Below are 15743 nucleotides of genomic sequence, written 5' to 3'. Positions count from 1 at the left end.
ATGTGACATATGAAACCATAAAAATCCTAAAAGAGCATAGATAGTAACTTCTCTGACACTGGCTATAGCAACGTTTTTTTAGACAGGTTTCCTGAGGTAAGGGAAACAAAAGCAAAAATAAACTATGGGAACAATATAAAAGTAAAAAGCTTCTGCACACAGAAGCAAACAAGGAAACTAAAAGGCAGCCTACAGAATGAGAAACGATATCAGTAAATGACATACCTGATGAAGGGTTAGTACACAGATGCATAAAGAACTTAAACTCAACACCCAAAAAACAAATAATTCAATTAAAAAATGGGCAGGATATGAACATTTTTCCAAGGAAGACATACAAATGGCCAAGAGACAATGAAAACATGCTCAACATCACTGATCATAGGGAAATGTGAATCAAAACTACATGTGACACCACCTCACACGTCAGGATGGCTAAAACCAACAACACAAGAAACAACAGGTGTTGGCGAGCATGTAGGGAAAAAGGAACCCTCTGGCACTGCTGGGGAACGCAAACTGGTGCAGCCACTGTGAAAAATAGTCTGGAGGTGCCTCAAAAAGTTAAAAATAGAATTGCCCTATGATCCAGTAAGCACATTACTGGGGATTTACCCAAAGGATACACAAACACTAGATCAAAGAGATAGATGCACCCCGATGATTAAAGCAGCATTATTTGCAACAGCCAAGATATGGAAGCAGCCCAGGTGCCCACTGACTGATGAATGGATGAAGAAGCTGTGATGTGTGTATAGATACAGATATAGATACCAGGACATTATTCAGCCATAAAAATGAATGACATCCTGCCATTTGCAAGGACATGGATGGAGCTAGAGAGTATCATGCTAAGTGAAGTAAGTCAGAGAAAGAAATACCATATGATTTCACTCATATGCGGAATTTAAGAAACAAAATAAATGAGCCAAGGAAAAAAGAGAGAAAGAGACAAACCAAGAAACTGACTCTTCACTATAGAGAACAAACTGATGGTTACCAGAGGGGAGGTGGGTGGGAAATGGGGTAGGTGATAGGGATTAAGTAAGTGCCCTTGTCATGATGAGCACAGGACATGTCGAAGCGCTGAATTACTATACTGTACATGTAAAACTAGTATAACGCTTTATTTAACTAATTGGAAGTAAAATAAAAACTTGAAAAAAAAAGTCTAGATCAGGGCGCCTGAGTGGCTCAGTCGTTAAGCTTCTGCCTTCAGTTCCGGTCATGATCTCAGGGTCCTGGGATTGAAACCCCGCATAGCATCTGGCTCCTTTACTCAGTAGGGAGTCTGCCTCTCCCCACCCCTCTCCCTCTGCCTCTGCCTGCTGCTCCCCCTGCTTGTGCACTTTCTGTCAAATAAATAAAATCTTTAAAAATCTTTAAATAAACCTTTAATAAAAAGATAAAATCTTTTGAAAAATAAAATAAAAATAAAATCTAGATCATTTCCAAAAAAGACAAAATACTAAAACATTAATTAGTAAAACTAAGTTGATCAACTTTTGGCTTATTATAGAGCAACTAAAAGATATTTGGATATGTTAATATTCCATTGGCAAATTTAAAAAGGCATATGCTTTTAAAATTTTTGAAATGTATTCATAAAATTCAAATTCAAAAAAATGCTGGTAAAACCCACGGCTCACAATTGCTTACTTCTTTGTTTTCACTGGAAATTAAGGTTTCTCAGGGTTAAGAACTCTAATATATGTAATTAAAACTACTAAAAATAATGACAACATCTATGTATGGCAGGAAAGTAGGATGTGTTTTCAGGAGAAAAAGGTGTGAGAAATGGAAATAATGTAGCCAGGGTCCGGGGAGCACAGACACCTGGCTCCGGGGTTCCCAAACAGACCAGGTTTGGCTACTGGCCACTCACAGAATTCAAAGGCAGAGACAGGAGTGGTGGTGAAACAAGGAATTTGGGGCACCTGGGTGGCTCAGTGGGTTAAGCCTCTGCCTTCGGCTCAGGTCATGATCCCAGGGTCCTGGGATCGAGCCCCGCATCGGGCTCTCTGCTCGGTGGGGAGCCTGCTTCCGTCTGCCTGCCTCTCTGCCTACTTGTAATCTCTCTCCTCTGTCAAATAAATAAATAAAATCTTTAAAAAAAAAAAAAGAAGAAGAAGAAAGAAACAGGAATTTATTTCACTGAGGCCAACACCGGAAAACAGGGGCCTAGCACCTGAGAGACTGTCTCCAAGGCACCGAAAATACTTCCGGGATAACAGGTAAGAAATGCGGAGCAAAGGTGGGTGGATATGCACAGGTGAGCAGTGAAAGTCAAATTAACCATTGTCTTGAAGTGATTCATGGGAGGGGGGAGCTCGCAGGCTCACAGCCGACCCTACTGCTTGAGGGGTTAGTTTTGGTTCCCCTCCTGGGATGCTTTGCCCACAGGGTCTTCAGTCTGAGCCGAGACAAGCTGGAAAGAAGCCAACTAGAAAGTCTGAGGTCAAAATAGAGGCAGCCAAAATCCTCTTTCAATACATTTTTTGTGAAGGGGAGAAAAAGTAATTTTGTCCTAAAATGAGGCTGGTTGTTTAAAGGGAAAAAACAAAGGACAAAATTGGAATATAGGGGGAAAAAGTTGTAGGAGGTTTGTGGAAAAATAATCTTCTCAAACAGGAACTTTCATGTGCGGTCAACCTAAATTAAACAAATTTAAAAACAAATTTGTTTTTAAAAAAGGGTTTTGGGACGCCTGGGTGGCTCAGTCGGTTAAGCCACTGTCTTCAGCTCAGGTCATGATGCCAGCCAGGGTCCTGGGATAGAGTCCCCCACTGGGCTCCTTGCTCGGCAGGGAGCCCGCTTCTCTCTCTGCCTCTGCCTGCCAGTGCAGGCATGTGCGCTCGCTCGCTCTCTCTCTCTCTGACAAATAAATAAATAAATAAAATCTATAAAAAAGGGTTTTAAAATCAAAAGCAAGCTGGTGCAAAATTAGATTTTGGTTTTTCTCTCTGTTAAAAGGACAAAGTTTTCTTGGGCTTTTGGTCATTTGGGTGAGACTAAAAATATCTTCACCTTTTAAGTATTAGATTTTGTAGTAATCTGTGATCCTATTTAAAGTAGGCAAGGGCTTTTTAAAATCTTTTTTAAAAATATTTTTGACTGGGCCATCTGGGTGGCTAGGTAGGTTACATGGCTGCCTTAGGCTTAGGCCCTGCTCAAGGGGAGTCTGCTTCTCCCTTTCCCTCTGCCCTTCCCTCTGCTCACGCTCTCTCTAAAATAAATACACAAAATCTTTAAAAAATATATGTTTGACTAACTTCCTAAAACCAAATTCTAAGTGAAGCCTTTTTTTCCCCCTAAGTGAAGTCTTTTTGACCTAAAATATTCCAAAGGACTTGGTAAATTAGGCTTATTTGATATATAAATTACAGGGGAAGAACTGTCAAAAAAAGTAACACTAAGCCTTTATCCTGTATTTGTAAGACTGTGGCTCATGTGGATAAAGTCCACTCTACTTCTGCAAAAATAGTCCCTCCCTGCCAGACTTGTGTCATCCTAATGTCCTTGTAACATGGCAACCTCTGAAATGTAGACAATGTTTTATTTCAGGACAGAAAAAAAAAATCTAACTGTGCTCCTAACTTTTCACAGACAAAATAAGACATCTCATTGGTTGACTCCCCTACATTTACATTGTTGAGTTAGAAAGGGCCTAACAGGGCACTTGGGTGGCTCAGTCATTGAGTCAAGTTGAACTCTTGATTTGGGCTCAGGTCATGATCTCAGGATCTGAGATCGACGAGTCCCACATGAGGCTCCATACTCAGTGGGGAGTCTGCTTGAGATTCTATCCCTCTTCCTCTGCCCCCTACCCTAAAATAAATAAATAAATAGATAGATAAATAAATAAATATATATTTTTAAGGGCCCACTGGAAAACATTCATGATTCAGAATTCACTCCTTTTCACATGTTCCTATTTCCCTGATTAGAGATAAATGTAAATGAGGCTAGGATCAAGAACTGTTTCTTGAGGCGCCTAGGTGGCTCAGTTGGTTGGGCGGCTGCCTTCAGCTCGGGTCATGATCCCGGGGTCCTGGGATCGAGCCCCACATTGGGCTCCCTGCTCAGCAGAGAGCCTGCTTCTCCCTCTCCCTCTGCCTGCCGTTCTGCCTACTTGTGCTCTCTATCTCCCTGTCAAAAAAATAATAAAAATCTTAAAAAAAAAAAGAACTGCTTCTTAATTCTTAAAATTGCTGCAAAACCTGTTAAAGCAATAGCAGCCCAACAAATATCCTTAAAGTCTCTCGATAACGGAATAGCTCTTAACTCTCTATTGGCTGACGAAGGTGGTGTCTGGACTGCAGCCAACATCAACCCTATGAACCCTGAAACTCAGGTAAGGTCACAGAACATGTCGCTTGGCTTAAGAAGGTGACTCCGTCTACAGGGTCTTTCTTTGGCTTATTTGATTTTGATGGGCTTGAATCTGGGGGACGATGGCTCTAAAGTGCACTCCAAATACTGGGATTTATTCCACTTATGTAATGGTAATAAACTTCCTTTTTGAAAGCTTGAGATACATGCAGCAATGCATCAAGCAAATGCTCTTCCTAAGACAGGAACATCTACAGAACAAAGAAAATAACCCACTTAATAGGAGTGTGAATCTGAGGCTGTGACCTACGAATACCAGGGGTTAAGCAAAAAGGTCATGATCTATGGATACCAGACAAAGGAATGACAAAAACTTCGAGAACTTCCGAGCAGTAAGGGAGAGTGGTGCTAAGACCTAAAATATTTATCACATCTCTCGGTTAAGCTGACAGTCTAATCAAAAGGGGGTAACTGCTCAAAAGAAAACCACAGGCCCAAAATGGTGCCACTAAGGTTAAGGACCCAAGTCAGTAAAAAAAAGACTTAATTCCTTACCCAAGTGCAATTTCAACCAATCCCCCCTCCCTGGAATGTCATCTTTATCCAGTCAACATAGAATTCCTTGGTCAATACTAGGGAATTTTCTGATAGCTGCCCCCATCCCCGGCTTCTGCTCTCCTCTCAAGGCAACCTTGCCTAAACAATGCATATTTTGCTAATAAATTCCTTCCTGCTTTTTTTTAACGCCCTCTACCTTTAAAAGTCTTTCCCTTCTTTAGCTCAACAGAGCTCCCCTCTTCTTGCTAGATGGGATACTGATTCATGAGTCATTTAATAAAACCATTAGATCTTCAAATTTACTCAGCTGAATTTTTTTTTAACACTGAGAACCGCTATTTCACAGATTCTAAAATATTACTGGTGACTTCACAAGGTTTCTTGCCAAATTTTCTTAGGCTTCTCTTGAAACAACGCCATCTGGAGACAGAGTTCATCCAGGCCTTTTAGGATAAGGAATTCCAACTATTCCACCTTGCTGGCTACGCAGCATGGCCTAGAAATTGCTCCTGGGAATGAATGACATCCCCATGATGTCAAGGTTTTGCCTGCAGCTTCACAGATAGAAACTAAAACAGCCAGCTCTACAGGACACACATGGAGGTAGGATTGTCAGGGCAGGATCCCAGGGAGCCTCAAAGGGCAGGTTAGGGAGCTGGGTTTCCCTCAGAACCTACTAGTGACCCCTGAGTACCTGTGAGGGGGGGTGTCACAAGACAATAGTAGGAAGTTGAAATACAGGTACGGAGCGGTGGGAGGCAAGAGGCCAGCCAGCTAGGACACCATTATAAAAGTTAATGGTGAGAATGAATGCATTCCTGAACTGCGCTAGTGGCAGCCCCAATGGAAAGAGATAAAGGTGCGGAGTTGGGTGGGGAGTGGGGAGAGGGTCAGAGGAATTAAAAATGTGGGGGATCCTTGTCTCACCACACTGTCTTGATGACCACAGTTTTGTAATACAGCTTGAAATCTGGAATTGTGATGCCTCCAGTTTCGTTTCTCTTTTTCCGGACTGCCTGGTCTATTCGGGACACAAAGATCAACGGGACAGAAAAGAGAACCCAGAAATGGACCCACAACTGTATGATCAACTAATATTCAACAAAGCAGGAAAAAAAGGTCCAATGGAAAAGAGACAGTCTCTTCAACAAATGGTGTTGGGGAAACTGGACAGCAACGTGCAGAAGAATGAAACTGGACCACTTTTGTACACCATACACAAAAATAAATTCAAAGTGGATGAAAGACCTAAATGTGAGACAGGAAGCCATCAAAATCTAGAGGAGGACATAGGCAGTAAACCTCTCTGACCTTGGCCACAGCAACTTCTTACTAGACACATCACCAGAGGCAAGGGAAACAAAAGCAAAAATGAACTATTGGGTCTTCATAAGGATAATAAGCTTCTGCACAAGGGGCACCTGGGTGGCTCAATTGTTAAGCGTCTGCCTTCAGCTCAGGTCATGATCCCAGGGTCCTGGGATCGAGCCCCACATCGGGCTCCCTGCTCAGTGGGGAGTCTGCTTCTTCCTCTCCTATCCTGCTTGTGTTCTGTCTTTCGCTGTATCTCTCTCTGTCAAATAAATAAAATCTTAAAAAAAAAAAAAAAAACAAACAAACTTCTGCACAGCAAAGGAAACATTCAACAAAACTAAAAAGCAGCCTATGGAATGGGAGAAGATATTTCCAAGTGACATATCTGATAAAGGCTGAGTATCCCAAATCTATAAAGAACTTATCAAACTCAATGTACAAAAAAACCCAAACAATCCAGTTAAGAAATGGGCGGAAGAATAGACACTTTTCTTAAGAAGACATCCAGATGCCAACAGACACATAAGGAGATGCTCAACATCATTATCGGGGAAATACCAATCAAAACCACAATGAGATACCACCTCACACCTGTCAGAACGGCTAAAATTAACAATGCAATAAAGAACAGGTGTTGGGGGCGCCTGGGTGGCTCAGTGGGTTAAGCCGCTGCCTTCGGCTCGGGTCATGATCTCAGGGTCCTGGGATCGAGTCCCGCATCGGGCTCTCAGCTCAGCAGGGAGCCTGCTTCTCTCTCTCTCTCTCTCTCTCTCTGCCTGCCTCTCCATCTACTTGTGATCTCTCTCTGTCAAATAAATAAATAAAATCTTTAAAAAAAAAAAAAAAAAGAACAGGTGTTGGATATAGAGAAAGGGAAGCCTCTTGTACCGTTCCTGGAACCCCAAACTGGTGTAGTTACTCCGGAGAACAATACTGAGGTTCCTTAAAAACTTAAAAATAGAAACTACCGTACAATCCAGCAATTGCACTAAAGGTATTTACCCAAGGGATAAAAAAATACAGATGTGAAGGGGTAAATGCACCCCGATGTTTAGAGTAGCATTATCAACAATAGCCAAACTATGGAGAGAGCCCAAGTGTCCATGAACTTATGAATGAATAAAGAAGATGTGGTATATATATATGTACAAGGGACTCAGCCATTATAAAGAATGAAATCTTACCATGTGCAACCACGTGGACAGAGCTAGTGTATTATACTAAGTGAAATAAGTCAGTTAAAGAAATACAAGTACCATTTGATCTCACTGATATATGGAATTTAAGAAACAAAACAGATGAACATATGAGAAGGGGGGCAAAAAGAGAGAGGGAAACAAACCATAGGAGACTCTTAACAACAGAGAGCAAACTGAGGGTTGCTGGAGGGAGGTGGGTAGGGGACAGATAGATGGGTCATGGGCATTAAGGAGGGCACTTGTGACGAGTACTGGGTGTTTCATATAAGTGATGAATCATTGAATCTACTCCTGAAACCAATACTGCACCATATGTTAACTGAAGTTTCAATAAAAATTTGAAAATAGGATAAAATAAAACAATAGAGAGATTAAAAAAAAAAATTGTGGGGGTGCCTACCATGATGTAAACGCTGGTCTAGGGAATGAAGGTTTTATGTAGATACTAAAGCCAATGAAAAAAACCACCTACTCAGAATACTTAGCAACACGTTGGGAAATTTAAAAGCACAATATTAATAACAAAATTCAACCATATTTTCTATAGCAGGCTATTCGGGAATGTTGCAAAAGAACAACCACCATGAGCCTTGACCCACCCTTGGATACATTCACACCGGAAAATCCCTATCAACAGGATTACATGACCTGATCTTACGACACACTCACAACTTTTATTTCCAGTCCGTCTGGGCAAGAATGCTGAATTTTCAATACACTGTTTATTAGAACTGTCTTGTTTTCTCTTTGGCCTCCTGAGTACAGTTATGCAAATCTGGACTAATGCGTGGAGGTCTGGACTCAACAATTTTGCCTTGGCTTGCCACTCACTTCCTTTTAATTGAGAGGAAATGCCCACAACGTAAAATCAACCATGTGAAAGTGAACAGTTAGGTGGCACTTAGCGTATCACGAGGCTGCACAAGCACCACTCCTGGTTATTCCCCAAACCCATTCATTTTTTAAAAGGACCAATAACACCACTCTTAATATATCGGATAACTTTACCAACACGAGGCTAGCATACGTAACTATTAAAAAACATTGTGGTCACACTAAACCTTTAACCAACCATATATTAGACACATACACACATTGTTGTTTCCATCATAATTATTTTGTGTTGTGGTGGGCATTTTATTCGAAAAACAGGCTCCCTGGAATGTCACAACATTTTAAATTCAGAAAATGAATTATCATTATTATTCTCCTAATATCTTTGACACAGATCTTTTAAGAGGATATCTCATACTCCTCCTTCTACCTAGTTACCAGAAAAGTCCTGAACTTCTTAAAAACAAAACAAAACAAAACAAAAATAACAAAGGCTAAAAGAGACGTCAGTGTGCCATACCTTATTGGGATAGCTGGCCGCTTCCTTCCCAAATCAGCTTCAAAGAGGAAGCCTTCCATAGCAATAAATAAAAATTGTGCAAATGTCACAATGTTCCCACATCCTGGATGCTTCCTGCGTAGTAAAACAAAAAGCTGAGATAAAGGGCACTAAGACTTGTTATATTAATAGTTCGAAATAACAGGGAGGACCGATTTCTCTTACCCACTGTCCTTTATCTCCGATTTCACGTCCCATGGATCACACACGTCTATCAATAGAGCTCACAGAGAAGAAATGTCAAGCTTATTTTACTCTTCCCTAGCTGTAATAGGCCATGAGGAAGAATTCCGATAACTCTCATTCTCAGAACTACAATACAACTTTTCTAGTAAGCGGTGGGAGGTTGGTCGTATGTCCTTGGGATACTCAAAAAGACCAAAAGTGAATCCTGGTCACCTCAGCAGCAAAGCCCCAGTGCAGAAATGTGCTCGGGTCTCCTGGGATGTTTACACAGCCTCCTGACCAGGAACCACCAAGACTACTGGCGATAGAAGACGTGCACCCATTGCTGGTGACTGGGACATCGTCTCAGAGAAGGTCACCCTGGGGGCAACGACTGGTTCTTGGGCTGGGGAGGTTTATTCTCTTTTCTGAGGACAGAATGTATCTGTGGAGGGGTGATCAGGCAAAAAGTGTCTACAGACAAAGGGTCTGCGGCAGGGGTAAGGAGAGATAAGAAGCAAGAGCAAGGAGAAAAGGATGAAGAATGCCGTGATCATCGACTGACCCCAGCCCTGAACACAGGTATACTAGGTACTCCACAAACGGTGGAACTCAATCGAACCTCTTTAGTGATCCACGGAAGGGTTGAGGAATCTTCCACAGTGACTGTGAGGCACACATTGAAGAGGCAGAAAGAGTCCTTCTGACCTCCCTCTTGAAACATTGAGAAAACTGGTTACTTAAAATGTTCGTGGTTTGGAGTTTGCTCCTATCAGGTTCTGCTCAGTCACTGGAAGAAGTACAAAGTGGCCATTTGTCTTTGTTTTCCTGGAGCTTCCAGACTTCTCAGCCTTCATATTGTTTTCTCATCTTGATCAAGGACATTTATTAACCAGAGGCTAGTGATTAGAGGGATAATTATTGTATTATAAATGTACTATTACATTTAATATACTGCTATTTATTAAAAAACAACCCCATTCTCTACTAGTGGTATTATTAGTAAATAGCAATGTCAAGTATACAAGTTCTAAAATACACCTAACGGGGGTAAAGTAGGTTAACTCTAAGCATAAGCCACTCTTGTGCAGAGCTGGGCTTACCACGTGCAACGCAACTGTTGCTACTCCTTACGCTCTAGTGGCTACAAAGGTGTTCTTGAAAAATACCACTTTGCAGCCGGCATTTCTTTTAATATTTATGTTAGAGGGAAAAACATTGCAAGAAGCCATAAACAATCACATAAAACACTGACCTCATTCTAAGAGCTAATCAAAACCATTAGCCTAATGATGAGTGACAGGAGAAGGTACTTAGCTCCAGCTAGTTCCTGGCACGGTGTGCTTTTCAACTCTGGCCAGGCCGCTCTTTAGAAACCCACAAGTCGGAGGAGTCCTCCCAGCCCCCAGATCTGCTCAGACTACTGTGGGGGTAAGGCCCTAGAACCTGTACTTTTCAAAGCTCTCTGCTTGCTTCTAAGGTGCAGCCAGACCTGAGAACCACTGGTGTAGGTCTGGGGAAAGTGCCAGAAGATGCGTGTGGGAGTGTGTGTGCAGACCTATGTAAGATGTGCCAGTGATTCCCACCTGCCATCACAGGGCTGAGAACCACCCAAGATGGTTAAAATTACACAAGGACCGGCAGGATCGGCAGGATCCAGTTCTCTAGAGTGGAAGTTAATTACCCTATCTAAGTCTTGCTTCCTTATCTTTAAAATGCAGAACAGTATTAGTGCCTATCTCATTGGTTTATTATAGAGTAAATAAGCCAGTCCCTGAAAAGCACTTCAAGTGTGCCACAGAGGGGAAAAAGGCAAAGACTAGAACATTAGGACTTTGTATACGGAAAGGTCTTCAATTAAAGCACAGTAACCCTTTTAAAGACATTCGTCTTGACAAATTTTTCGCAGCTATAAAAGTGCAAGTGATAAATTTTTAATTCTGTAGCGATGATCCCAGGAGAAAATGTAAAGTGCCAACACAAGACTTAGCCCAAATGGGGTTCATCAAGCTTCCTGCTTCTCACCCATTTTTTTCTTTACCAAAGGATGAGGCCAATTCAATTAAAGAACCTATCACAGGTAAAGTCAGGTGCTGGCAAGCTCCCAGTGTGAAGGAGACCTGAACCCTTAAGGAGGTGACAAGGTAATGAGTGAGGCAAAATGGGAGTATGAAATAGGAAGAAACCAGTGCCACACGGGGAAGGTAAGAGGACCAGCGGTGTCCAGCTCATCTTAATGCCTCGCTCTCTGAGCACAGTATCTGGCTTTCACTCAAGCAGCTGAACGAATGTGAGGTCGTAAGTACGACCTAAAATATTTTATGAAAGATAAAAAGAAGTCATTTATTTCTAAAAATGATTCACTTTACAAGTGTATTCCTCACAGGATTTTTAAAAAAGCATAATAATTTTTAATGTTATCTTTATTTTACAGAGGTTATTTTTATGCCCATTTCATTGCTAAAGACCCTGAGCATCACATGGTACTGACTCAGGGAAGTCTCCCAGAGCACAGTGCAAATACGTGAGGTTTGCAGACTCCCTTGTATTACTGTTTACAGTTCAGTGGTTTCTACTATATTTAGAGTTCTGCAGCTCTTACCATTTTAGGGTACTTCCCAAAGACATCTCATACGTGTTAGGGTCCCTCTCCATTGTCCCCTCCCCCATCCCTTGACAACCCTATACTATTTTGTCTCTATTTCCATAGGATTTTAAAATATCCCTAATGTACTCACATAATTAAATTTTTTTTTAAATCAACTTAGCTTTTGGGGGAACACACTGTTGTATGGCTACCGATGGAACTATTTGTTTTAACTTGAACAACTGATTTTAAACCTTCAATGTAAAAACTTGGATCCTTTTCCCTAAATCACTTGTTTTCTTGAACTTTACTCCTTACAAATTATAATCACCAACTGCAGTTTCTCTTACTTGGAATTCTCTTTAGCAAACATTCAAATTTTTATTTCAAAGACAAGCAACTTTGAATTTTTTAATTTCTTCTTCCAGATTTAGGAAACTTCCTTACTTGAGTCAACATGATGCACTTAATTGTAAAGTAAAATAGGAAAAAAAAAAAGTTTCAGATTGTTTTCCTGAGGTAGGACACTCACCACCTTGGCGAGTTAGTTAGCTGATGTGCGCGCAACCTGTTTCCAAGCTCTTTCTGGAGGGAAGTCAAGGCATCCATTCATGACTTCACGTCTGTTCTGTACAGTGCATGGTGCTTTTTATTTTATTACAGGTCCCAATTATAGATAAAAAAATCAAAAAGAAACCTAGGTTTGTTTCCCGATTTGGGGAAAATGGAGAAAAATGTTTCCTTCTCCCTACAAGTCACTCTAGCATTTCCTAGTGTTCTGCTTGGCATGGTATTAGGGCACATGATGGTCCCAAGGAAGCCATATAAGAGCAAGTTCCTGCTCTATAAAAATTTATGAGCTTTCCACTGTGATGTCCCAAGATAAAGTCAAAAATTATGAGGAGGCCAAAACTACAAAGGACCTTAAAGACCATCTGGTCCAACCTGCTCTTATTTTATTGGTCTTTAACAGAGTAAGTTGTGAGCTGCCCCAGCAAACCAGGAAAAGTCTGCTATTCGGTCTGGTGTACACCACTCACTAAGTTAATAACTGTGCCCCTCACCACTTTATGAAAACCTACTGCTCTATGCAAAAAGTCAGATTTATAAAAAAGACAAACGAGGAGGATCTATGTATAAATTTTCAAAGCGTTCTAAACAGAAGCTCCTCTAATTCACAAAAACATTCCGTAAAGTTAGATTTATTCACAACTTTTCAGGAGTAGCTTATAATACAAGGTTTACCCGCACCGAAACCGAAGTTGTTAGAGACAAGAGGAAGTCAGTGTGGGGTGCCTGGGTCCTGGGATCAAGCGCTGTGTCCGACTCCCTGCTCAGCGCAACCCTCTTCTCCCTCACTCCCCCTCCCTCACTCTTGCTGTCTCTATCAAATAAATAAATAAATACTCTTTAAAAAAAAAAAAAAAAGAGGAAGTCAGTGTGCTTCAGGCACCTCGCATGTGCATTTCATTGAACTCTTCAAAACCCTGTGAAGCTGGTAGAGCCTTTCCCAGTTCAAAGAACAGACTCAGGAGATCAAGTAATTTAGCCGAGAGCTCACACTTAGTAATGAGGGCCCTCAGGTGCTCACATATCATGATGTCATATAGCCTTTGGCAGGATTTAATTTAATGGCACATTCAACACAAGTCTTTATTATATTTATATATATTTATAATACAGTATATTATTCTCTCATTATTCCATTGCTGGCCTGATTTTTTCACTTTTTTAGTATTTTTAAATCAATTTCCCAAATGACCTTCCTTGGAAGTATACCAGACTGACAAGTGGGTACATTTTTCTTTTTTTAATTTTTAAACCTCTCTCCAACTACGCCCAAAATAAGTGACAGATCCTTATCAATACTTTCTGCATAAGATTTCAAGCTCTGCAATAGCAAAAATTAACCCAGACCTTAAATAAATTGACTGCTTTAGAATGACTAATCAATGCTATCATGGAAACAAAATAAATACATTTCTAGCTCACCTCCAGGTGAGGCACTGACCAAAATTCCGTGGGCTGCTTAAGTTCAAAAACAACAGGGAGATTGCAAAAGGTACTAGAGTAGAGTACAGGTGTCTTGGATTCTAGTTTGGGCTCTGCTACCTACAAGTAGTAGAAGACCCGTCTGACTTCTTGAGCCCGGTTTCATTTTCAGCAAAAAAAGATAGTAACTCCTGATCTGTTTGGTTCACAAGATTGTTCTGATGGTCAGTGGAGATGTGTGGATTCAGATATATGGCCCTAGAGAACACCACACATCGTTTATTCTTCAGCTAGAAAACGGAGGCCCAACGTGGCTAAAGGAAAAGGAGGACCCAACCAAGACGTGAGATTTTTGGTCCTCAATCTTTTCTAGCCCACCGGCCGTCTCTTCTGTAACAACAGCTCCTATCCACTGAACTTTGCACGTTGCTCAACATTATTTGAGAGCCACCTCAATAAAACTAACCTAGTTTCCCTTTGGGAAAAAGTGTCATAATCATTCTTAATTTATAAAGTTACGCCTCCAAATGCACGCTTCTCCATCTAAAGACTGTGATATCTTAAAAGCTGGAATTCCTCCCTCTGGTCAAGGGGACCGGCCTTCTGAGTAAGGCTCCACAGGACTACATCACCGGGAGGTCTGTTTGGGTCAAGCACTCACAACCATCTCGAAGGCCGAGAAAACAAATGCTGTGGGGGGTGCTGGTGGGGGGGGGGGTAATGAAACTTTCTTGGCTGCAAGTGCAAAATCAGACTGCGTTAGAAGCCGTTGGGCTTTGCCCCAGTCCGACGTGTGGCATTAACAGGATCGCGAAAAGAGCTGGAGGAGCTCTAGGTTCTGCCACGAGCTCCCCGCCGACCTTGGACCGGTCACGAGAGAAAAACTCTGCAGGCTGCCATCCCGCAGTGTGGGAAAAGCGGGTGAGGACAGCAGGACCCCCGGCGCTCCCCTCCGAGGGATGCAACCTGGAGGGCGGGAGAGCGGGCAGCTCGCGGGGCCACGGAGAAACCGTCTCCGCCGGGTCCCAGGTCGTCCCGCCCCGGGCCCCGCGCGCTGCGAGCAGGGGTGCGGCCCGCGGAGGTCACTCACCGGGCCAGGAGCTCTAGGAAGATCACGTTACTGCAGCAGCCTGCGAACACCAGGCCCACCGCGAAGGCCGGGCGCATGGTCGGAGCGCGGAACTGAGGGCGAGCGCGGAGGCGCGGCGCCCGCTTATACCGCCTCCCCAAGAAGCCGGGCCGCTGCGTCCGCCGCGGCACAGATCATCCCCACCGTGCCGCAGTGCTGCTCTCCTTCGGCGGCACCGCCGCCGGCTCCTCTTCCCCCGCGGCCTCCACCAACGCAGCCGGCCGAGGATCTGTAGTTCGCAGTCAGCCTGGGCCCCATTCATCCGAGGGGGCGTCCCGGACAGAGCCAGACTACACATCCCATGATGCTGCGCGCCGCACGTCAGGCTATGTGGCCTCCCTCCTCGAGGTGCTTCCGCCAGAGAAGACCGCGGGCCGAGGTGCCCGTCATGCCTCGCGCGGAAAGAGGCCGCTGGGCTTTTTGGGAAGTGAAGTTCCGATGCTGTCAATGTGGTTTCCTGGGAGGCCGCCGAAGGCTCAGAAAGGACCTCGTCCATCGCTGTAACAACAAACTCACAACTGAAGACACTAGAACTACAGACCTGTGATGGATTGTCGGCGGTGTTAGCATCTGAAACAACTGCCCTGAATTGAGTGAAAGTAGAAATCCCTGTGAACTTGCCTGTCCACCTCTTGAAAAGATCATTAGACGCTGGGATAGAATCTTGGCTCAATCCCTAATCAGCTCCGCTATGTCAGTCAACTTCTTTGAGCCTGAGTCTCATCCTAGGTAGAGATGGAAACAGTAATGCCTGTCTTACCAGGTTCTGTGGATCTTGTTTAAATGCAAGTTATGGGGCGCCTGGATGGGCTCAGTTGGTTCAGCAATTGCCTTGGGCTCAGGTCATGATCCTAGAGTCCCAGGATTGAGTCCCACATCAGGCTCCCTGCTCAGCAGGGAGTCTGCTTCTCCCACTGACCTCTCTCTCTCTCTCTCTCTCATTCTCTCTCCCAAATAAATAAATAATAATAAATTAAATGCAAGTTATGATTCACTAGAACTGTGCTGTGTCCTGAGATTAGGCATTTCTGGCATGTTCTCAGGTGTCTCTGATACTACTGGCCTGTGGACCAC

General features: G+C 42.9%; 1 protein-coding gene across 1 annotated transcript in view; it reads right to left on the bottom strand.

Annotated features, from left to right (window-relative positions):
* The window catches only part of SLC35B4 (solute carrier family 35 member B4), a 36065-nt gene extending 21250 nt beyond the window's left edge, over positions 1-14815 (bottom strand). The window contains exons 1-2 of the mRNA XM_032868967.1: positions 14631-14815; positions 8758-8871 (exon numbers count right to left, since the gene is read on the bottom strand). Coding sequence (XP_032724858.1) covers positions 8758-8871; positions 14631-14707 — 191 coding nt within the window. The 5' untranslated portion in view covers positions 14708-14815. The remainder of the gene's footprint in view (positions 1-8757; positions 8872-14630) is intronic.
* Positions 14816-15743: the final 928 nt, after the last annotated feature.

This window comes from Lontra canadensis, unplaced genomic scaffold, assembly GCF_010015895.1.
Source record: "Lontra canadensis isolate GAN:19392208 unplaced genomic scaffold, GSC_riverotter_1.0 scaffold2, whole genome shotgun sequence".
Classification (NCBI taxonomy): Eukaryota; Metazoa; Chordata; class Mammalia; order Carnivora; family Mustelidae; genus Lontra; species Lontra canadensis.
The sequence above is the reverse complement of the archived record's forward strand: the minus strand, read 5'-3'. Positions and strand labels throughout refer to the sequence as shown.